The 24,829-nt window shown below is 46.2% G+C and overlaps 1 protein-coding gene and 1 long non-coding RNA gene across 3 annotated transcripts in view; one reads left to right on the plus strand and one right to left on the minus strand.

Moving 5' to 3' along the window:
- Positions 1-24,829, minus strand: part of LOC114817003 — a 123,428-nt gene that overhangs the window by 4,989 nt on the left and 93,610 nt on the right. The window lies entirely within an intron of this gene.
- Positions 1-24,829, plus strand: part of CLCN4 (chloride voltage-gated channel 4) — a 40,750-nt gene that overhangs the window by 2,940 nt on the left and 12,981 nt on the right. For both annotated transcript variants that reach the window (XM_029079915.1, XM_001514978.6), the window contains exons 2-10: positions 3,095-3,249; positions 4,795-4,894; positions 7,042-7,229; positions 10,302-10,424; positions 10,966-11,172; positions 11,262-11,342; positions 12,881-13,426; positions 16,757-16,943; positions 17,738-18,136. In XM_029079915.1, coding sequence (XP_028935748.1) covers positions 3,106-3,249; positions 4,795-4,894; positions 7,042-7,229; positions 10,302-10,424; positions 10,966-11,172; positions 11,262-11,342; positions 12,881-13,426; positions 16,757-16,943; positions 17,738-18,136 — 1,975 coding nt within the window. In that variant the 5' untranslated portion in view covers positions 3,095-3,105. The remainder of the gene's footprint in view (positions 1-3,094; positions 3,250-4,794; positions 4,895-7,041; positions 7,230-10,301; positions 10,425-10,965; positions 11,173-11,261; positions 11,343-12,880; positions 13,427-16,756; positions 16,944-17,737; positions 18,137-24,829) is intronic.

Below are 24,829 nucleotides of genomic sequence, written 5' to 3' on the forward strand. Positions count from 1 at the left end.
AAAGAGTGACGTGTGGTCCTTTTCGTATTCCGACTGAATAATTTCCTTGGTTTTCCTAGAGGTGACAGTGACTCAGCTGTATATGAAGAAAAGTCAGGTGACTTTTCAGTTCTAGCATGACATGGGGCTGTTAGAAATCGATTCACTAAAATCTCTCTGGGGCATAACTTAGGGTCCTTTACTCAATTACCAAAAATGCACTTCATTACGCGAGTGTGAATCTTTATTAGGGGAATCTAGCCACATAGGGTGTTTCTGTGGCAAATGTGTCTATGGCGGGCTTTGATGCAAGAATATCGATATTTACATGCACCGTTAATATTCATGCATATAAATCTGTATCTTTGACTGGTATCTTCTGCCCCTTTGCCTACTTCTGTTGCAGCTCTTCTGCGATAGAACCACCCCTTAGATTAATACAGTAATTTGGGTTTTTTCACTGAGACTCAGTGCTTTTTGAGTCGCTGCTTTATCCTTGAAAGATTAGCAAGGCGGTGAGGCATAGTGGGAAAAAACAAATACAAAAACCCAATGGACCTGAGAGGTAGGGGAGCCCGGTCCTACTCCCGTCTTTGCCTCTGCCCTGCTGTCTGACACTGGGGAAGACACTTAACCTCCCTGAGCCCATTTTCTCACTGGTAAAATGGGGATAAGAGAGCTGCTTTCCCTCTCACAGGACTGTTAACCCACAATCAATCAATGGTATTTGTTGACCACTTAATGTGTGCAGAGAATACAGTACAACAGTTAGTAGACCCACTTCCAGCCCACAAGAACCCTACAGTCTAACGAGAAGCTACAGTCCACTTGGGACAGGGGCTGTGTCTGCTCTGATTATTTTAATGAGTATCAGTAATAACGATTATAATAATAATAGGGTAAAATAATCATAATGATGGTGGTATTTTTTAGGCACTTACTATGTGCCAAGCACTGTCCTAAGCACAGGGGTAGATAAAAGATATTGGGTTGAACACAGTCTGTGCCCCACAAATAAGGCACATTTTACAGTCTTAATCCCCATTTTACAGATGAGGGAACTGAGGCACAAGTGACTTGCCCAAGGTCACACAGCAGACAAGTGGCAGAGCGGGAATTAGAACCCAAGTCCTTCTGACTCCCAGGCACGTGCTCAACCCACTAGGCCAGGCTGCTTTTCTATGCATTAAGTACTTACTATTTGCCAAGCCCTGGTCTAAGCACATTCAAAACGATCCCATCAAAATACCCGCCCCACATGGGGTGCACAGTGTAAAGGGGATGGACAATCAGGGTCCAGGATTTTTGTCTGCACTTCTTCTCTGCGTAGGAAGTTACTGCACGGAGAGAGATTACCGCACAGAATTCTCCAGAAAATTAGGAATGGAATAAAAAAGTGAGACTCCGATTTTAGTGAAGGCAGTGCTCTGTGCCCTGAAGGATAGTGAATTCTTGTTGCTTGGTTGCAATCTATACTCCAGGGTGCTACTAGATGACAGAGTAATAGAGAGAAATTTATCTTTAAGGAAAACTGGCAATAGCTGCCCATCCTGCTTATGGGGGGACATTCTCCATTTCACCCTCCCCTACAACGGAAACAGCCTGTTCTCCCTCTGACCTAGACTTGTGAGCGCCATGTGGGACAAACTGGTATCTACTCCAGTGCTTCGAACAGTGATTGGCGCATAGTAAGTGCTTAGCAAAATACCATAATTATTATTAGTGGTTGCTTACATGCACAACAGCAGGCTACCTAAAGTACCTTTTTTAAAAAAGAAAAAGTTGTAAATGTTCATTTGAAAGCCATTGTATTGCTTTGGGGATTTTTGCTGTGCTTGATCTGGGTGGGGTAGGATTAGCAAATTGATGGGCTTTATAACATGAATATTTTAAAGCACCTTAAATTACAAGAAAGATACTAAGATAAATAGTATTTGAATATGCCATCGCTATGTTCTGGGCACATGTGCAGGTTTAAATATTTAACCCTCGTAGATTTGAAGAAGAGGCAACTGATACTGAGATTTAACCATGGGTGCAGTGTGTTTGGGTTCAAAGGAATTACTTTGTTCTAGCTTTCAGAGAGAGAAGTTAGGCGTAAGATCAAGATCCTTGAAGGCAGAGATTGTGTCTACTCTGTTGTATGCTTACAAGTGCTAGAGCGGTGCTCTGCACACAATGGGTGCTCAATAAAGACCACTGATAGACTGATTGTTAGGTGGTACTGGCTAGAAACTCTGACCCAATTCTTGTTTAATCTGAATGATTTTTTATATACTACTTCTTGCATTTTTTTTTGGCCTTTTGTTGTTTTTGGCTACAGAACTGTGCTTCTGGGTTTCTTTCAAATGATATCTGATATTCGTATCCTCAACTTAAAAAAACCAACCATAAAAATCCCTAATGCCATGCTGTCCATTTTCCTGAGCGACATCTCGGAACAGGAGATTCGGTCCTCTGCTGACTGGATCCTGGACTTCCCTTTTCCCTTTGGTGTTCTATGTTTTCCCAACATCCTGGTTGCTACTGTCTTTTACTTTATGATGCTTCCCAAAGGACTCCTTAATGGGTACAGTTTTTGGCTTGGCACTGCTCAAACTTCAAATCGTTAAGAACCTCTTAAAGTTTTAATGTGGCTGTGTGTTTCCACAGAAGGTCAATAAATCAATCAAGACAACTCCTTTATGACTTGTATAGTGAACAGCCCAACATTACCCATAGGCACTTTTCAATTTGATTAAAATGCCATTTAATCTGCCAGTGGTTACTCTTCCTGCTGTAAAAATACTTAGAGAGGCCCTAGGAAAATATACAGTCAATAGTTTTTACGACCAGGTTTCAACTGTCTATCTGGAGCCCTTCTGGGGACACTTCTACCTGTAATTTCCATTTGCCCCACTATTTGCCTCAATAATCTGTACTTATTCTTATGAAAGCCACTCTTGAAAAAGGGTTATTAGTTTTCCTCCCAACTGTAGATACGCTGACAGGGAGACCTCATGTGGTGCAGTATTGCTACCATGGCTGCCGCAAAAATCGTTATCCGGGATTTTATGCTAAGCGGGAAGTCTGGAATTATACTTTAGATGGTTCAATCGCCTCATCTCTTAATCAGGGACTACTAATATGGTGAATGCTGGGGAAATGAATGGTTCTGGCAACCTGATGGATTTCCTGGATGAGCCCTTTCCTGATGTTGGGACATATGAGGACTTCCACACCATCGACTGGCTAAGGGAGAAGTCCCGGGACACAGACAGACATAGGAAGGTATGTGGTCTGGGAGGAAACTCTCAGGTTTGACTCACAGAGGAGTCCATAAAATAGCCCAAAGCCCTGCAGTCCCTGCTGCTGCAAGTGCAGAATGGCTTCCTGGGTGGCAGCTGACTGCTCTGCTGCCTGCTTCAGGTCTTGGAGGAGCAGTGTGGCCTAGTGGAAAGAGTACGGGCTGGGTTCTGCTGCAACCTGCCTGCTGAATGACTTTGGGCAAGTCACCTCATTTTGGTGGGCTATGGCTCCCTCTTCCCCAAAATGGGGACTCCATACCTGTTCTTTCTTCCCCTTTGATCGTGAGCCCCAAGTGGGAAAGGGATTGAGTCCCACCTGATCGTCTCGTATTTACGCAAGCGCTTAGGGTGGGCTCAACACGAGGTAAGTGCTTAACAAATGCCACAGTTATCATTATTTCCTTCACACACCTCTCTCCGACATACTTAATAGCCTTACGCAAGAAGTCGGAGCAGCGTCAGCTCCAATGACAGAAGAACCGCTGTAGTACAAGCCCGACAACGAGGGCCACTTGCTTGCTGGGCCCAGAGGGTGCCTTGCCACACCACAGTGCTCTTGCTTTATTAGTAGGGAGCAGAATCACTATCGCCTTCCATCCCCACTTAGCGCTCGAGGCCCTCAACAAACCCCAGTTAACCTGACCTCCTAAGAAAATTTGGAGTAGTAGAAGTGATAGTAGGAACTGTATTTATTAGTGACATCCACAGTACTAAGTGCTTGGAAGTAGAAGACAGAAGGGCAACATGCTCCCTGTCCACAAGGGCCTTCTAACAGGACAGACAGAAAGATGTTTTAAAAGAGAGTAAGGAAAGTAAATCATTGAATGAACAACTGCATACATTGGCCTACAAAATTTCCGATGGGTTTAAGCTCCTTGAAGACAGGAATCATGTCTACCAACTCTTCTCTAGTCTCCCAAGTGCTCTGTACAGGGCTCGGCACCCAGTAGATTTTCAGTGAGTACTACTGATCGGTACAAAATGAGTACAAAAGTGCTGGGAATAGCTTGTGGGATTGTAAGACTTGGGGTGCGGGACACTCACTGGGGAGTAGGTGGAGTGAGGAGAGAAGGAACGGGTGGGCGAGAGATGTGGACTATCAGATTTGGAGGGAGTGCGGGGGACAGGGAGCTCCAGGCCAGGGGAGCAATGTGGGTGAGCGGCTGGTGGCCCAGGAGGTGAGAGCAAGGTATGTTTACAAGTTTAGCTTGGGAGGGAAGCAGAGAGCAAGCTGGGGAGTAGCAGGTGAAGACAACAGATACCTTGAGGGATCGTCCATGAAGCCAATTTTGAGGAGTTTTTTCACTGAATTGTACTCAGTGTCAATTCTGATGTGTGGGAGTGTGTTTTTATATCTGAGCTTTTGTCCTAGGGATAGGAAAAAAAATCAACGGAATCATCTGAATTCCAGCACAGAGTTTTCTGGTTACCTCAGAAACCGGCTTTTCAACAGCTACCAAGTTCACCTTTTAACCAGGTTCCTGTCTCATTGCTCTTGTATTTTGTTGTTTTGTTTTTTCTTTTCCAGATTACCAGCAAAAGCAAGGAGTCCATATGGGAATTTATCAAAAGCTTGCTTGATGCCTGGTCAGGATGGCTGGTAATGCTCCTTATTGGACTACTGGCAGGTGAGTTTCCAAGGTTATCTCACCAGTCCCCGCGTTTCCGCACTCCTTCAAGTCCTCTAGTGGTAGCCCATTCCTCTCCCGCATCAGGCATTCCATCACCGAGTCCCACTCACTTGGCTCTTCACTGTGACTCGCTCCGTCTCTACATCAACAATTGCTCCCTCTCCCTCAGATCCGGCAGATCAGCACTCTCTCCGTCTTCGAAGCTCCACTAAAATCACAGCTCCACAAGGCCTTCTACCATCTCCTCTCTCCAACTTATTTCCCCCTCTACTGCCATTTCAAAACTTCTGCATCGCCCATGCACTTGAGTCCTCACTCCCAAACCATTTAGGTATTCACCAGACCATCTGGCCAGAGTATTTATGTACCTATCTTCAGACTCTGTCATCACTCTCTAATTAATAATGATAATGAAAAAAATGGTATTTAAGTACTCATTAAGTGCCGACCACTGGGGTACATACAAGATAGTCAGGGCAGACGCAGTCCCTGACCTACATTTGGAGCTCACGGTCGAAGGGGGAGCAAGAATAGGTACTGAATCCCCATTTAAAGAAGAGGAAATGGAGGCACAGACAAGCCCTACTACAGAACTGTGTGACAGAAGCCCAAGTTGCCTTTTAAGATTATCCAAGCTATAGAGAAATTCAATTGGCAGGTTGCTTTCAAACTACCCAGCACGCTGTCCCTGGTGAAATCAAAATCAGGGTTTTTCACCCCATTCTTCCCCTTTAGGTGGATATAGATCAGTGGGCCCAAGAGCAGTGAGGAAACTTCCAGCCCTGCTTTCTCCCGCCCTTGAGGAACACTGAGAGACATGTTCTGTGTCCAAAATATTCAGTCCTCAGCTGTGTCTTGGAGTGGGTTCTCTTGGATGTCTAAAGGCTACCTAACCACAGGGGGTCACTATTGTCCCATCAAACGCAAATTGAAGCGGCTGTTTGACAGCAGATTAGAGATTCTGGGACCTGAGGTTTCCAATCCACGTTGACTTTGGGATGAGAATCAGTTTTGAGAGTTAAATGCCTCAAGCCCAACCCTATTTGAATTCCAGGAATCGGGAGTCATGCAAACATGAATTCAAAGAACCACGCTAGAGTCAAACTCCAGAGGAGAATGATTTTTCAATCGACGGACTGTAAATGGAGGATTTGAGGGTCAAAAAGAAAACATGCTCTGTGATTATCAATGATTGTTCTAAGGGATGTTCATTTTTTTCCCACATTTTTGCTCTTATGCTAGGAACAGCATGGCCAAGAAGAGAGAGCATGGACTTGCAAGTCAGTAGACTGTAAGCCCGTCAAACGGCAGGGACTGTCTCTATCTGTTGCCGACTTGTTCATCCCAAGTGCTTAGTACAGTGCTCTGCACATAGTAAGCACTCAATAAATACTATTGAATGAATGAATGAGAGCTGGGTTCTAATCCCAACTCTCACTTGCCTGTTGTGCTGGGTAACCTTGGGCTAGTCACTTAAAACTTCTCTGTGCCATGGTTTCTTCATCTGTAAAATGGGGGGTGAAATACCTGTTCTCCCTCTCCCTCAGATTGTGAACCTCATGTGTGACAGGTTCTATGTCTGTCCTGATTATTGCGTTATGGAAGGGAACATGTCTACCAACTCTGTTGTACTGTACTCTCCCAAGTGCTTGGTAAAGTACTCTGCACACAGAAAGCATTCAAGAAATACTACTGATTGACCGATCTTGAAACTACCCCACTGTCTAGTAGCTACTAAGTACTTAACGAATACCACAATCAATTTAAAATAACACAATAATGATGGCATTTGTTAAGCGATTACTATGTGTCCATCACTTTTCTAAGCGCTGGGGTAGATGCAAGCTAATCTGGTCGGACAGAGTCTCTGTCCCACATGGGGCTCCCGGTCTTAATCCCCATCTTTCAGATGAGGTAACTGAGGCAGACAAGTTAAATGACTTGCCCGAGGTCACACAGCAGAGAAGAGGCAGAGCCAGGATTAGAAACTAGATCCTTCTGTCTCTCAGGTCTGTGCTCTATCCATTAGGCCACGCTGCTTCTCATGTTTAGTGTTGTATTTCTCAAAGAACCATTAGCAAAATGCTTTTCCATGATGAGGGTATCTTTTTCACCCTTCTTACTATATATGGCTTCCTTTCCAGGCACTTTGGCGGGAGTTATAGATTTAGCTGTGGACTGGATGACAGACCTGAAAGAAGGCGTCTGTTTATCTGCCTTCTGGTACAGTCACGAGCAGTGTTGCTGGACATCCAATGAGACCACTTTTGACGACAGGGACAAATGTCCCCAGTGGCAGAAATGGTCAGAGCTTTTGGTGAATCAGTCGGAGGTAAGGGAACCTGGTTGAAATGAATAAGGTGAAACCCGGTTAGGGGTATGGGGGAAAACCTAGTTGAGCTATGTAGGAGGAGGCAACATATGTCCCTTATTCCTTTCTTTGGTTGGTGATGCCACTTGCAAGCTTTTGACGCTTTTCACTATAATGCCCAGAATGCTCCCCTTCCACCACACAATTGATAGGACCCTCAGTCCTGCCAGTCCGTCCGATTCTAATCAGAAACCCCTTCCCTGGGACCTCCCACAGTGATAGATCAAATTTAGATCGTCTCTGGAGCCCTCCTGGGTAGGGTTTATGAACTGTTGATTTGGTTATTCTGAAGACCCATTTCTGCCTTATATTGTTGCTTTACTGAACTAAGGCAATCACTTCCTCTTGGGAGGACAGAATGGAAGGTAGTCAAAAGTTATTGATGGCTAGAATGGAGAAGTCAGAAATATTTTGGAGCCCCATTCTCAAGCTGTCCAAGAGATAAAGCATTTGTGCCCACTACAAGGAGGGTGGAAAGTCTGCAGAATGTCTATCGCAGAAAAGATCTCCACAATCCTTTCAGAAGAGGGGAAGACTGTGATAGTTACTACCGGGATGTGTGTGCCACCGAGAGAATACAGACCAGAGAAGAAATGGAGTTTGCTGCCAATATTCCCATTAGGGGTAACTTGAGGACTAACTTGCATAAAACCATTTTGGGAGAAGTTTTAAATCTATCCAGACTTTTTCATTCTTAGTCCTGAATGACTCAACCATATCTGCAGATATCTGGAAGGTAATCTGTCATTTTGCAAAGGACCCTCTTTTTTCCCCTTCCTGAGGCTTTGTGCGGCAAGAACAGTTCAAATCATTTAAACTACATTGGCATCATAAAATCTGACACTCCATCCAAAGCTCCGTAGGCTAGCAAGATCCAACTCTTGATTTGTATCAATGGAAAAAGAAAATGCCTCACTTTCCATTCTTCCATCTATTTTATGTTCTGGGGAAATACTGCTGCTACCCATTTTCAGGTTGGTATTAAGCAATAGAGAGACGATAAAAACTTGTTTTTTCAAACAAAAATAAAGCCTAGGGTAGCTCTCGGAGGAGGGGAGGGAGTGATCATATGTTTCTTTTGCATCTGGCATTCTTATACACCAGATCTCTAAAGGGATGGGTGGATGGATGTGTTTTGAATCCAAATGTTCAAGGAGGAAGAAGTGTAAGAGCATAAGAGCTACCTTTTCATTTGGAATGTAGGGATGAAAAGGGGCCGGGGCAGGCTTCAAGAGCAAATCAATTATAATGATGGTATTTGTTCATTGCTTGTTCTGTGCCAAGCACTGTTCTAAGCACTGGGGTAGATACAGGTCATCAGGTTGTCCCACGTGGGACCTTTACATAAGAGGTAACTGAGGCACAGAGAAGTTCAGTGACATGCCCAAAGTCACACAGCTGACAAGTAGCAGAGCCGGGATTAGAGCCCACAAATTAGTCCGAAAGCCAAGCTTTGGGGGCCTTGCAGCCCTGCGTGGAAGCTCTCGGTTCTCAGTTGGTGGCTCGGGTGGCGGAGCCTGGGATTCAACTGAAAATGGTAAAAGCGACCGCACCCACGGGCCCTGTGGAGAGGACAACTGTGGTTATCCCAAACTCCAGGTAGAGCAGAAGGCCATGGGTAGGTAGGTGATAGCCAGCCAGGGGAACAACCTTGATACCCAAAAAGCTTTACTCGAGAAGAGGTTACCAACCAATCGCTCAACGGTATTCAGCACCTACCCTGTGCACAGCATGCGGCTAAGCACTAGTAGAGTATAATGGAAGACACACTCCATCATGGCTTCTTCCTCTCTCTCCCCATCCCTCTGATTCACACACTTCTGCTCTTCCCCTCTCCCCACAGCCAACACCCAGTTGTCTTGATGGGACCCCGGGGCAACAGAACTTTTCTTAAGGCAATGACCAAACATTTACCTCAGAAACCTCCCAGGAGTGTGACAGAACACATACTTTTGATCAGCATAAGACTTAGGGGTTTTGGGGGATGGGAGAGGAAGGCTGAGTGGTGGGGAATCCGGCGGGGGGGAAAGAGCTCTGGATTTGGAGTCAGGAGAATGGGCTTCTAATCCCGGCTCCACCTCTAGTCTGCTGTGTGACCTTGGGCAAGTCACAGCTTCTCCGGGCCGCAGTTTTCTCACCGGTAAAGTGAGGATTAAAATCTGTCTTCTCTCCCACTTAGATAGCATGCCCCATATGGGACAGAGATTGGGTCTAATCTGACTGTATATCTATCCCCATGCTTTGCATCGAGTAAGCACTGAACAAATGCCACTGTTTTTAGCATGAGTCTTCTGTTATAACAATAGTGATGGTATTTGTTAAGTGCTTACTATGTGCAAAGCAATGTTCTAAGCACTGAGTTATGGCCCTAATCCTCTCATCTGCAGGCACGGGTTCCCTGCCAAGCTGTCTGTGTGTGCCTTGATTCTATTTAGTTGCCATTGTTTTTACGAGATGTTCTTCCCCTTGACTCTATTTATTGCCGTTGTTCTTGTCTGTCCGTCTCCCCCGATTAGACTGTAAGCCCGTCAAACGGCAGGGACTGTCTCTATCTGTTGCCGACTTCATTCCAAGCGCTTGGTACAGTGCCCTGCACATAAGTGCTCAATAAATACTATTGAATGAATGAATCAACCAAGATCTAGCCGGAGCAAGAGCTGAGAGAAAAAGATAATTCAACCCTATGGCTGATGAAACACAAGCTCAGTTCGTAAGAGGCAGAATTTTCTGGCCTTGCCCTTCCCCCAGTATTAAAGGTCTTACATTTAAATCAAGCTACATGAGTAATCACTTTTGGTACCACCAAGTCCTGCCCACAGCCGCACATGTTTCACGTGCAAACACTGTCATATGTTTGCACACACTCTACTAATAGCAGCAGTTGAGAAAACTAACATTAGTTTTCTTGTTTATGCAGGAAGGGGAGCAGAAACCTGCTGAACGCCCCCCAGCCCTGGCCTCTGCTCTTAAAAGAGATGGTATTAAGTGCCTTGCTCATGCCTAAGACCTGTCTGGTTTTATTTCTCCCTTTAGGGTGCGAGCGCTTACATTCTGAACTACTTTCTGTACATTTTGTGGGCCTTATCTTTTGCGTTTCTGGCTGTCTCCCTCGTCCGAGTGTTTGCGCCTTATGCCTGCGGTTCTGGTATTCCAGAGGTGAGTAGCTTCGCCTTGGCCTCCTGGAGGGCAGCTCCAGAGAAGCTTTGTTTACCATCTAGGCTCAAGGGCCAGTGGCCGGGGGGAGTAGCGATCATATATATCATGCATGCTCCACGTAGCCCAGAAATGAGTCAACGACACCCTAGAAGCCATCAGAGGAAAACAGGGAAGCTTGCAGCTTCTGAAACACTTAGGTTAAAGATGAACATCCTTTCCATTTTCTGCTTATTTCAGTGACAAGCTAGAAGTCCATCTTGCTTGAAAAATTCAAATGGTATCTGATCCATCTCTGAATAGCCCCCTTGTCTGTAGACTACAGAAATCGGACTGCCTCAAAAATCATAGTTTCTCCACCATTTCCACAACTATGACTTCTGTGCTCAGGTGCATTTCCAGTGCTCGGCTATCCCTGAGTTCTAAAATCAGTTACCCAAAGATCTCTCTTTCTCCCCCTGGGTCGTGCACTTACCTTCAAGGCTTGGCAATCTTCCTCTATTTGGAGTTGAAGTAGTGTATTTCTCACCCTCTTGTCTTCCAGATAAAGACCATCCTAAGTGGCTTTATTATAAGGGGCTACTTAGGGAAGTGGACTCTATTAATCAAAACGGTCACTCTGGTGCTAGTGGTGTCTTCCGGCCTCAGCCTCGGGAAGGAGGGGCCCCTGGTCCACGTGGCCTGTTGCTGTGGGAACTTTTTCAGCAGCCTATTCTCCAAGTACAGCAAGAACGAGGGAAAGAGGAGAGAGGTGAGCAGGGCCGGGTTTGCATTTGGTGTGCGTGGCCGTACAAGGTTCACTGGGCCTCGAGGACTCAAGTACAGATGTTTCTGTTGTAGGTACTTTCAGCTGCAGCGGCTGCGGGGGTCTCTGTCGCTTTTGGTGCGCCGATTGGGGGGGTTCTCTTCAGCTTGGAAGAGGTAAGTGGGCACTTGGGGAGAGTCCATGAGGATTTTTGGGCAGGGGGAGTGGGGGAAGGGACGCAAGACCTTTTTCTTTAATTGTTTTTGCAGCAATGAAACCCTCATCTCTAAATTCTGCCTTTCAGACCCTCAAGAATAATAATTGTGGCATTTGTTGAGTGCTTACTATATGCCAAGCACTGTACTAAACACTGGGGTGGATACAAGCAAAATAGGTTGGACACAGTCCCTGTCCCAAGTAGGGTTCACATTCTCAATCCCCATTTTACAGATGAGGTAACGGAAGCCCAGAGAAGTGAAGAGACTTGCCCAAGGTCACACAGCAGACAAGTGGTGGAGCTGGGATTAGAACCCATGACCTTCTGACTCCCGGGCCCGTACTCTATCCACTATACCACAATGTACTAGCCCGATACTGGGCACTGAGAAACCCTAAACCTCTGGCCTTATTCAGGGAGGCTGCATCTCTTTCAGGATCCTTGTCTAAGGATTAATAATAAAAACTGAGGTATTTGTCAAGCACTTACTATGTACCCAGCACTGTGGTAAACAATAGGTTAGATAAAATACACGCAGATGAGACACAGTCCTTGTCCCACATGGGGCTCAAGATCAAGAAGAAGGGAGAGCTGGTATCGTATTCCCATTTTACACGTGAGGAAACTGAGGCACAGAGGCCTGATGTAAGTTGCCCTGTATCCCACAAAAGACAGGTGGCAGAGTGGTCAGCTGACTAGGAGCTGACCGTACTCTTTCCACCTCTAAACGCTTAGCTCCTCGTGAGTCAGTCAACTGCATTTATGGAGTGCTTACTGTGCACAGAGCACTGTATTAAGTGCTTGGGAGAGCACAATATAACAGACATATTCCCTGCCCCTCAACGAACTTACAGTCTAGTGCCTCGTAGCGGGCAGGGAACGTGTTTACCAACTCTGTTCTTTGTGTACAGTGCTCTGCACACAGTAAGAGCTCAATAAATACCACTTAATGGGTTGATTTCCATCATGAGGCCCACCCTGTTTCTCAGTGCCGAGTTCATCAAAGGAAAATAGCTCTCGGGATTGATTCCAGTCTCGATGTCATGAAAATAAAAGCCGTTCCCTATGCTGTTTGGTGCTCGTTCTGTTTTTTCGGCTCTACTGGGGATCCCAGCAGACAGCTGTGTTGTAAAAACTCAGGCTATTTTTCCTCCAGTGCATAACAAAATGGTGGTTTGGTGCTCCCCTCTGATTGCCATTTCATTCCAAAAAGCAGTGAATAAACTCCCGCTCTGGCCTTGCAGGGTTCCCTGTGAGATGAGTTCGGTTTAGCAGAGAGCAACATATTTTTCATGTTGAATTTTATCGAGAGTCAAATGTGGTTTAATTTAAGAGAACCATCTGCTGCTCTCTGGGACCGAGAGAATTTCCTGAACACTAAGCCCAGGATGGAGGAGGAGAGGAGGACCTGGGCCGGGTTTCAGGAGACGAGGATTGTGCTGGCGGATCTGCCCCCTGCTCTTGGCTCACCTCCTCTTGCCTCTTTACTGGTTCTAGGTCAGTTACTACTTCCCCCTGAAGACCCTCTGGAGGTCATTTTTCGCCGCCCTGGTCGCCGCCTTTACCCTAAGATCCATCAATCCCTTCGGGAACAGCCGCCTGGTCCTCTTCTACGTGGAATACCACACCCCCTGGTACATGGCGGAGCTCTTCCCCTTCATCCTGCTCGGGGTCTTTGGGGGCCTGTGGGGGACGCTATTCATCCGCTGTAACATCGCCTGGTGTAGGCGGCGCAAGACCACCCGCCTGGGCAAGTATCCGGTGCTCGAGGTCATCGTGGTGACGGCCATCACGGCCCTTGTCGCCTACCCCAACCCCTACACCCGGCAGAGCACGAGCGAGCTCATCTCCGAGCTCTTCAACGACTGCGGGGCCCTGGAGTCCTCTCAGCTCTGCGACTACATCACCGACCCCAACATGACCCGGCCCGTCGACGACATCCCGGACCGACCGGCCGGGGTCGGCGTTTACACGGCCATGTGGCAGCTGGCTCTGGCTCTCGTTTTCAAAATCGTCATCACCATATTTACTTTCGGCATGAAGGTAAGGAGGTGGGATGAAGGGGGTGAGGGGAAGGGGAGGGTTGAGGCTCAGGTGGCCCACGGGCCGCCCTCCGTCGGAGAAAGGACGGACAACGCACTGCTAGGCTCTAGGATGTCTGCTCGCTAACGTACGGCACAAGAAGCAAGACACCCTCTACTTGGGGGATTCTTAGCTTGCCACTTCCGTAATGAGGCCGAGTCTCCCCGCCTGCATTGAGGAGGATGGGGAAAGGGAATGTTCCATTTTACCATTATGCTAGCGCTACACAGAAAACCTACCCAGAATGGCCCAACAGCATAGCCTACCGCTTGGCACATAGTAAGTGCTTAGCAAATACCATTATTATTATTATTATTAAAGAGCATGGGCCTGGGAGCCAGAGGATCTGGGTTCTAGTCCTGCCTCTGCCACTTGCCTGCTGACTGACCTGGGGCAAGTCACTTCACTTCTCTGGCCCTCAGATCCCTCATCTGTAAATGGGGATTCAATACTTGTTCTCCCCCCTACTTAGACTGCGAGCCCCATGTGGGACAGAGACTTTGTCAGACCTGATGATCCTGTGTCTATCACAATGCCGATTATGGTGCTTGGCCCATAGTATTATTATTATTATTATTACTGGAATCCTGCCAGGGAGAATCCGGTATTGAGAGCCCCAGGATATACTGCCACCACCTCTAGATTTCTCCTTAAATTCATTAGCTAACTTCCTTTAGAAGGAATCAGAGAGTGGTATTAATAATGATTGTGGGTTTTGTTAAGTGCTTACTAGGAGCCAAGCACTGTACGAAGGGCTGGGGTAGATACAAGATAATCAGGGTGGACACAGTCCCTGTTCCACATGGGGGTCACCATCTGAGTAGGAGGGAAAGCAAGTGTTTAATCCCCATTTTACAGTTAAGGAAACAGAGGCACAGAAGTGACTTGCCCAAGGTCTCGCAGCAGGCACATGACAGGGTCGGGATTAGAACCCACATCCTCTAACTCTCAGGCCCTTGTTCTTTCCACTAGACCATGCCGCTTCTCCCAGTCAGTAACAGTCATATTTCTACTGGAAAAACCGGTCAAGATGTTTTACTTTGCCTAAAGTCTTAAACAAATCAGTGAGAAATGGCGCATTACCCACCAGCCCCTTCACCTCACACGATGTCCCACATACCCAGCTTAATATCATCGCCACAGAAGGCAGCTATTCATTATTACCCACCCTACTTTCTTCTGCTTTTTATTCCTCATTTTCTTCTTTGTGCTTTTTTTTTCCCCACCCAGTCGCTTTCCCTGGCCCTGATTGCTGAGGATTTCTGACTCTGCTAAGTCAGTAGGGACAAAGAGAAAGCAGAAGAGAGAATCCCTCCTCAACACCTTACCATGAATGTTCAATGTCAGGTCATAGGTCATGAGAAGGGGTGGGAAAGCGTTGCAGTGGATGAGAGGATGCTCCCCTGGTCTGCAGCCCCAGCCCCAACCGGAGGAGAATATGAGCACAGCTTCTGCAGACATTAGCTGAGCAGGGAGGGAAAGGGTTTAACTCCGTAAATGACTCACTGACAGGCAAAGCCTGGGAGATATGAGGCCCGAGGCAGTCATCAGCAGAGAACCAGTTTTTGTTGTTCTTGCTTAAGCAGCCAGAGAAAGGCTTTCTTCTTTGTTTTTTGGGGGTTTTTTTCCTGTTAGTAAGAATTCTTTCTTCTCTTTTGTTAAAACCATTTCAAGAATAAACTTCTAACAATAAGCCCTCAAAGAAAAACGCTCTGTCAAATAATTTCTCCTGCATAAATCCATTTGAGATTTTACTGTTTTTTTCTATTTTGAGGCATTGTTTCCTTTTTTAAATAAGGATAGATAAATGCAATGGAATGCGTGTGGGAGAAAAAAAAAAATCAACCAAACACCAAAATTGCTACCTTTAAAGATGGGATAGTGCATTTTACTTAATAGCTGTGTAAGCCTCTAAAGACTGTGCAATGCACAGTCAAGTGATTTATTTTAATATCCCCAGAACAGTGGTGAGTTAGCTTTTCCAGAAAAGCCACCGCACCTTCATTTGAGTTGCACAGGATAAAAATTAACTGTGGAGAAAGATGCGGCCCCTGGAAGCACCATTTCTTTCCAATCATCTGGGCCTCTAAGATCAGAGATGGGAAACCAAATGCAGAGGTGGTTTTGCTTTGTGGCCTTGTGAGCATGGTTAAAGACTGGGGCCCAACAGCCACAAAATGCTTTTGGAATGGGGGTGTCGCAAATCTGATGCTTGCTTCAAATTCTAGGCTAGTTTTTTAGATAAAGCAAGACAGAACACCAAAATATAAAGCATTTGATTCAAAAACTGGTTGCCTTCCCCAGTTAACAGCAATAATCATCCTATTGCTTGAATTTTCATGGCACCAGTTGGATAAGTTAAGTGTTGACTATGGGTAAAACACTACACGAAACACTGGAGTAGTTGCAATGTGAGTGAGACACCGTCCCTGTCCCACATGGAGTTCACGGAAAATATTCTTCTTCATTTAGGGAAAATGGACTTGACCCCAGTAGGCTGAGAAGGATCTTTCGTCTCACTTTTTTCCAACTATTGCTTAATGATCACTTCTCAAAGAGAAAAGTTCTGCTTCATAGAGCTTCCTGACCCACCTGTGACAGCCAAAATGAAGCAACGATCTGCTTTATTTCACCTGCGAGCAGTCACGGGCTTCTGGTTTCCATTTTCATACCGAGCTTGGCGTTTAATTTTAAATTCTAATCGAAATGACCCTGAGAGGGGAGAGATAGCACAGTAAAGGAGCTCATATGCTGGAGACTCATTTTCTCCGTGTTATTTGCAGTTGGGATTATCGTTCCCTTAGCAGGCAAATCTGGGCCAGGTTTTGAATGAAAGGAAATGAAAACACAAAAATCCACTCCTTCAAGAAGAATAAAATTTTGAAGACCAATGAGCTGGAGGGAGGGGAAACAGCAGATGCCCAGAATTTAAAATCATTTACCCCACCTTTATGCCTGGCATCCCATTTTGCATAAACGGGGAGGAGGAGTAATAGTATTTATGGAGTGCTTTCTGGGCACAAAGCACTGTACTAAGCACTGGGTAGCAATGCCTAGGAGAGAGGAAGACACGTTTTCTGACCCTTTACTGATCTGCCATCTTAAAACTGGTGGCGAGGAGGGGAGGCTGCGGGATACGGCGGCAGACACCCTAAGAAGGATGTCACCTATAGATGGAGGAATCTGGTTTCAGCCTCCAGAGCATTAAGGCTGATGGCCATCGGTTGAGCTCGATGAGAAACAAGCCTCATTCCACCTAAACCTGTTTCTTTTTTCTGTGTTTGCTTGAAGATTCCCTCGGGCCTGTTCATTCCCAGCATGGCGGTAGGCGCCATGGCTGGAAGGATGGTGGGGATCGCCGTGGAGCAGCTGGCCTACCACCACCACGACTGGATCATCTTCAGGAACTGGTGTAGACCGGGGGCCGATTGCGTCACTCCAGGACTTTATGCAATGGTGGGAGCTGCGGCCTGCCTAGGTACAGGGGCGGCGGGAGCAGAAATGGAGAAAGGGTCTTTGTGAGACGCAGCGTGGCCTAGGGGATAGAGCACAGGCCTGGGAGTCAGAAGGTCATGGGTTCTAATCCCTGGTCCACCACTTGTCTGCTGTGGGACCTCGGGCAAGTCACTTCACTTCTCTGGGCCTCAGTTACCTCATCTGTAAAATGGGGATAAGAGCGTGAGCCCCAGCTGGGACGGGGACTGTGTCCAACCAGATTAACTTGTATTCTCCGGATACTTAGAAGGGTGCTTGGCATAAACTAAGCACTTAACGAGTACTATAATTATTATTCTCGTTTATGCTGGTGTTGAGCTACTGTCATGGCATCAGGATCATGGATCACTGAAACTGGAGTGTAGCCCACACTGCTTCAATACCAGATGGACACGCTGTTCTCCTGGGGTGATATCATTCCATCTTGAGAGTGGTTTTCTGCCTTTTCAATCCATGAGTCAACGGTATTTGTTGATCACTTACCATGTACAGAACACTGTACTAAGTGCTCGGGTAAGAACAACATAGGAGAGTTGGTAGATGCAGTCCCTGCCCTCACGATATCCATGGAATTACAATCATTAAAAGTGATATTTTTTCCCCTGTAGAACATGGAACAGCAAGGGTGAGAGTGGTCATAGTTCAGACCCTTTCTCAACTGAGGTCTTCCATGCGCTTAGTAGACGATAAGTGCTCAATAAAGGGCCTCAGTGGATGGATCGGGGGGAGAGAGGCAGTGAGGGCATTTTGCCATCTGAATCACCTTTCCCTTGGCAGGTGGAGTGACCAGAATGACCGTCTCCCTGGTGGTGATCATGTTCGAGCTGACTGGCGGTCTGGAGTACATCGTCCCCCTCATGGCGGCCGCCGTGACCAGCAAATGGGTCGCCGATGCGTTTGGCAAGGAAGGCATCTACGAGGCCCACATCCACCTGAATGGGTACCCGTTCCTGGATGTGAAGGATGAGTTCACCCACAGGACTCTGGCGACGGATGTCATGAGGCCAAGGCGAGGGGAACCTCCGCTGTCCGTCCTGACTCAGGATGGCATGACGGTCGAGGACGTGGAGACGCTCATCAAGGAGACGGATTACAACGGCTTTCCCGTGGTCGTTTCCAAAGATTCCGAGCGCCTCATTGGCTTCGCTCAGAGGAGGGAACTGATTCTTGCCATAAGTGAGTAAAGAGATGTCTGTCACCGATCTCTGTTTTTAATGGCCGTTGCTCAGAAAGATGCATGGTTTGGAAAACTGACTCAGATGGCAAAGACCCTTTTGTCTAATTCATAATGTTAATAATAATAATGTTGGTATTTGTTAAGCGCTTACTATGTGCCGAGCACTGTTCTAAGCGCTGGGGTAGACACAGGGGAATCAGGATGTCCCACGTGGGGCTCACAGTCTTAATTCCCATTTTACAGATGAGATAACTGAGGCACAGAGAAGTTAAGTGACTTGCCCACAGTCATACAGCTGGGAAGTGGCAGAGCTGGGATTTGAACTCATGAACTCTGACTCCAAAGCCCGTGCTCTTTCCACAGAGCCACACTGCTTCTCTAATTCACATCTTTGTACGCGGCTCGAGTGAGCTTCTATATCTCTATCCCTTTATAACCCACACTGAACAGTTCCGCTTCTCCTAGGGACCGCCAGAAATGGAGGTGGGGGGGGAATCAGGCACAAGGGGAACGTCTTCTTGGGTGACTTGGTTGCCACCTAGATAATTAATCTGGGTACTTGAGAAGCGGCGGGGTCTAATGCATAGAGCACAGGACTGGTGACCTGGGGTCTAATTCCAGCACTGCCCTTGCCTGCTGTATGAACTTGGGCAAGCTGTTTTAAATTCTCTGGGCCTCGGTTTCTTCAACTAAAAAATGGGGATTAAATACCTGTACTCCCTCTCCATTAAAATGAGAGAGTCTCGTGTGGGATAGAGACTGTCCACTCTGATTATCAGGCATCAGGCACTGCTTAGCACTTACTGTAAATGGGAGTGAGAAGGTCATGAGTTCTAATCAAGTCACCTACAGATTCAGGAACCACTACTCTTAATAATAATAATTTTCTTTAAGCACTTATGTGCCAAGCACTGTACTAAACACAAGGCAGATACAAGACACTCAGGTCAGACCCAGTCCCTGATCCACATGGGGCTCAAAGTTTAAGTAGAAGGGAGTACGATTTAGTCCCAATTTTATAGATTAAAAAACTGAGATAATTAAGTGACTTGCCTATGGTCACACAGCAGACAAGAGTGGTGCTGGGATCAGAACCCAGGTTCTCTGACTCCCAGTCTCATGCTATTTGGAAACAAAGTAGAATTATACCTTAGTTCTTTTTAGGTTGCTGTTTCAGTTGGAACCCAGTAAGCTAATTACTGTCCCCATTCAGGTTTTAAAATAAGAATTGCAATTAAAAAAAATTGAAAATATATAAGTAAATGTCACAGAATCAACTATTCATTGTGTAGGAAGCAGCGTGGCTCAGTGGAAAGAGCCTGGGCTTGGGAGTCAGAGGTCATGGGTTCCACTCCCGGCTCTGCCACTTGTCAGCTGGGTGACTGTGGGCAAGTCACTTCACTTCTCTGTGCCTCGTTACCTCATCTGCAAAGTGGGGACTAAGACTTTGAGCCTCACGTGGGACAACCTGATTACCCTGTATCTACCCCTGCGCTTAGAACAGTGCTCTGTACATAGTAAGAGCTCAACGAATACCAACATTATTATTATACGCCTGCCCAGAAAAAGAGGCTACTGGCTAATTACCATGCAAGTTCATTGCTCTCCTACAGTAATAAATAGCAATTGTCAGCAAGCTGTTATAGAAGAATCTTGAACTAGATGCTGATGGCAGAGCAGAAATTAGGTTTGGAATGTCTGAAGTGGTGGGGGGAGAAATCAGTGTAAACAATATCTCTAAGCTTCCAATCAGACAGATAATAATGTTGAGCCAGCTATTAACATTGTTAGTGAAAAGGCAGTGTGAAAGCTTTGCTCTGAGTAATCCTAGAAGCTTTTCTTGATCTGTGTGTAGACAGACAGTGAAATTCTACCACCCTGATGAAATGGTAGAAATCAGCACACTTTGCGTCTGCAGAATTCCATGGCTATTACTGGGGACCAGAATTAAGTTTTAGTTTTGGCTGGAACTGCTCCCTGCCATTTTCAACTTTAAGGGAGGAAAATCAGAGGTGTAAGAGAGTGCAGGGATGGCATTTACTTACTCTTCCAAACTCTCCCGAGGGTTTGGTACCAGTGCTCTGCACACAGTTACCACTCAATAAACATCACTGATTGAGTAAACCTATAGGAAGCCTGCAAGGGTACAATTATGTAGCTGCACTGAAGTTGAAGTTACTGAATTCATTACCATTTTTGATCAATGCAGCTCCATTTAAAAAAAACAACTGTCAATCTCTATCGGTTTGAAAAAACAAGAACATTAATTAGATTCTTTGAAAAATTTGGCCATATTAACAATATCAAATGAATTTAAGTGGTTGTTAGGGTTGGGAAATAAGGTCTATGAGGGAACATAGAAAGAATCAGGTGGTGTCCCTTGACAAAGTATTGGAAGGGATTTCTGAAAGTGATGGTGGAAATGTATTCTCAATCCAGTAGTGATATTTATTGAAATTTTTTGAGTGCTTACTGTATGCAGAGCACTGAACTAAGCACTTTGGAGAGGACAGTATGATAGAGTTGGTAGACATGTTCCCTGCCCGCAACACAAGCACTGTGCTAAGCAATGGGGTGGATAATCAGATTAGACTCAGTTCCCGTCCCAATGGGGACTTCCAAATTAAGGAGTAGGGAAAGCCAGTAAAATAAAAATAGAAAGTTGTCTGCTGTGTCTGAAGTGGTTTGAGAGTGGTTCTGCTAGAAAATCAAGGGAATGGATTAGAAATCCTCTCAAGATTTTAGGGGGCTTTTTTTGGAGCCTTAGTCTTCTCTTTTTCCACTGTGATATATTCCAATTTAAAGAAGTTTGTTTTTAACAGGCTGTGGCTGATATGGATGGAAATTGGGCAGTCATTGGTACTAAAAGGTGATATCTCAGTTGGGGGAATGAGCTGGAGATCTGAATAAATTTGGACGCATAATTGCCAACCTCCAAAGAGAGAGCCACCTCGATTGAGGCAAAAGGCACATGCGAAGAATTATACACATTTATATTCAAGCAGCATGGGATAGTGTATACAGCACGGGCCTAGGAGCCTGAAGGACTTGCGTTTTAATCCCATCTCGTGCCCACTGCTTGCTGTGTGTCCTTGGGCAAGTCACTTAACTTCTCTGCACCTCAGTTTCCTCAACTGTAAAATGGGGATATACCTGTTCTCCCTCCTACTTAGAGTATGAGCCCCATGTGGGACAGGGACTCTGTTCAACCTAATCTGTTCACTGCAGAACAGTGTTTGACATTCAGCAAGCACTTAAATACCATTAAAAAAAAATATGCCACTGTCCTGCTCTAGGTTAATGATGCGGTCCTTGGGATCGGAGAGGAAACTGTTGAGGGAGGCTGAAATCCTGGGTAGGAACATCTCCCCGGCTCTATAAATGCCCAGTGTGCAGTCGCCAAGACCTATGTCTCTGTGGCTGTCTGTGTTTCCTAGGACTTCATTCTAAGGTTGGGAAGAGAGAGAGAATCCTACCACACGCCGGACAAGTGCTTAAGTTGTATTTGCAGTAGTAGGGATAGTTTGCCCTGAGCCATACACATTTCCTCACCTCTACTCAACAGCACACTGGCAAGGCAACAGGAAAGGGTGATGAGCACAGTCTCTGGTTAGGGAACAGAATACGTATGGATCTCTCGACCCCAGCAACACATTACCTCCTCCCATTCTGTAAGCCACTATGGAGAGCGATGCTCAGAGAAGCTTAGGGAGGCTTAGGTGGGAGGTCTTTTCTTCTTTCTCGTAAAAATGAGGGCAAAAGTAAAACCAAAAATATACAGTTATCCTTGGTACAGGTAGACAGACTGGTGATGGAAGACAACAGGAACATCAAGGCAGGGAATATGCAGGTGAAGGTTGTTAATAATAATCGTGATATTTGTGAAGCTTACCATGTGCCAAGCACCATGTCTAGTGCCTGGCTAGATACAATACAGTAGGATCAGGCACAGTCCTGTCCCCTTCCCACATGGAACTCATGGTACTGAATTCCCATTTTACATAAGAAACTGAGGCACTGTGAAGTCAAGTGACTTGCTCAATGCCACAGCAAGTAAGTGGTGGAGTCAGGATGAGAACCCAGATCCTGATGCCCAGGCTCTTTCCATTCTGCAATGGAGCAAGGCAACATCACCATATGGTCAGTTTGGAAGGCTCTCAGTCCCAACACCTAACTAGGAAGTAACCTGTTTATTCATTGTATGGTGCTTATTAAGTGCTTACTTTGTGCCACCACTCTACTAAGCACTGGGGTAGACACAAGACAGATCCCTGTCCCCCCCTGGGCTCACAGTCTAAGTAAGAGGGAGCAGGATTTAATCCCCATTTTTGCAGATGAGGAAACTGAGGCACAGATAAGTGCCTTGTCCATGGTCACTGAGCAGACAAGTGATGGACCCAGGCCTAGAACCGAAGCCACCTCACTCCCAGGTGCCAGTGCTCTATCAGCTAAGTCTCGCTGCTTCCCACCGTCTATTCTGAGAAACAAAGCCTCTCCTCTAGATTGTAAATTCTCTGTGGGCAGGGACCATGCCTACTAACTCTGTGGTACTGTACTCTCCCAAGCGCTTAGAACAGTGCTCTGCACATTCTAAGTGCTCAATCCAAAGCATGGACTGAAGGTTCCCAAAGACGGGTATTAGACACCCCTCCTTCCAGCAAGACCTTTCTTCCTAGAACCTCCAGTTGAGAGCATCAATCTTTGCTGTTTAATCCCTCCCACTTCAACGCTCCCTGGCCCCAGCCGGCATGACTCAAAGCCTCAGGAATCCCCTTAGTCAGACTCCAATCATGTCTCTTTATCTCCCTCCTCTTGGCGGTTCACATCATCGGCGATCCATTAGATCACAGGAACAGGTGTCCTGGTCCAAAGGAGCCTGTTTTCATTGCTTCAGAGCAGCCCCATGGTCAAGGGGTAACCATGGATAGAGCTTGAAAAGCTAAGAAAGTCAGCCCAGTGACCCTGAAACCACGCTTGGGCTGGCCTCAGCCTACAGTTTTTCCAACACTCGAGGGAGAGTTTGAAACTGAATCTGGATGGGAGGGGGCCTTGGAGAAATATGTGGAGACTAATAGATTCGTTTCCCTCATGACTCAAAAGTGATTTGGAATCCTGGCCTCCAGCAGCAGCAGTAACAGCCGCCACTAAATTACGTTTCCCGAGTTCCCGTTAATCCTACTTCGATTTGGTCCTTTAAATCATTATGTTCTTTGCATAAAGAGAGCTCCACACAGGCAGGATTTTCAGCGCCCCATGCCATCTGAGCCCCAGCCGACAGGCATTCAGTCACGCTCTGCCCACTGAAGCCCAACTCCACCCTTCCTAAAGCTCCCACGGACTACGGAGCTACCGACACGTTCCACGGACACACCTCCCGTGGCAACCTCTTTCTAGCCCAAGGTGGCACACGACGCTATGGTCTCAGCTCTAGCCGAGGCAGCGATCAGTAGCAGGTAGGCACACGTCCTGTGTGTTCTTCCTTTGTTTAGGTTTTGTCTCTCTGAAAGGGAAGAACACTGAAAACTGCATCATAATCCTTTCCTTCCTCTCTCTCTCCCCTGCTATGATACACAGGCCGAGACCACCTGAATCTTCCCAAACTGAGTCAGCCCCGGGGGTTCATGCTCAGTAGGATCTATATGGGCTGATTGGAGTCTGCGCTAAGCTCCAGCAGAAAGGAGGAGGATAATTGATCATACAAATGTTTCAATCTTCTCCTTTCTGGTGCCAAGAAGCTGCTCATTTGTAAAGGGAAAAATCCAAAGATGTACCTGCATCAGGGAACCTCATTTTATCCCTGTTGAAATTTGCTATCTCCCCCTCATCCCATACAGAGTCCCCAGTACTGTATTTGATCAGGAACTTTGAAAGTAACTGGGTTGGGAGTGCTCCTGTAGAGTGTCAGAGAAGCAGCACAGTCTAGGGGTGTGCCTAGAGGCCAGGGCCTGGGAGTCAGAGGATGAGATGTCTAATTCCAACTCAGCCACTTGCCTGCTGTGTGACCTAGAGTAAGTTACTTGACTTCTCTGAGCCTCAGTTTCCTCATCTGTAAAATAAGCAATCAATGCCTTTTCTCCCTCCTACTTTATCTGTGAGCCCTGTGTGAGAAACAGGGACTGTGCCTCACTTTATTATCTTGTACCTACCCCCAGTACTTAGTGCTTGATCCATAGTTAATTGCTTAACTAATACCATTATTATTATTGTCCTTCAGAACATGTGGTTTATTTCTTGAGATTCTTTCTGGGCTGGTTTCTTTGGCTTAGGAGAGGTGAGAGAATTTGTGGTCAAAGAAGGAACTTGGTGTTTAATGGAGTTGAGTAAGGGCTTTGTTCTAAGAGTCAAACATATCAATCATCACTCTTTTCCATTCAGAAGCTTCTTAATAAACAGGTCATACTCCTACATTCTATACCTAGTCATGTCCAATACTGCATATAGGTCAATTAGGGGCACAACAGGGTCTGCTGATGAGGGGCCACACAGAGTCTGTTTCCATGGCCACAGATGATCAATCAGTAACATTTATTGAGCACTTCCTCAATGCCAAGCACTGTACTAAGCACTACCAATACAACAGATTTGGTAGACACAATCCCTGTTCACAAGGAACATATTTTTTGCCTTTTTTATGTGCAATGGGGCTGGGATTCTGAGTTCTGCCAGGCCTTTCCAGTTGTACACGCACTCAG

The sequence above is a fragment of the Ornithorhynchus anatinus genome, chromosome 15 (genome assembly GCF_004115215.2).
Source record: "Ornithorhynchus anatinus isolate Pmale09 chromosome 15, mOrnAna1.pri.v4, whole genome shotgun sequence".
Taxonomy (NCBI): Eukaryota; Metazoa; Chordata; class Mammalia; order Monotremata; family Ornithorhynchidae; genus Ornithorhynchus; species Ornithorhynchus anatinus.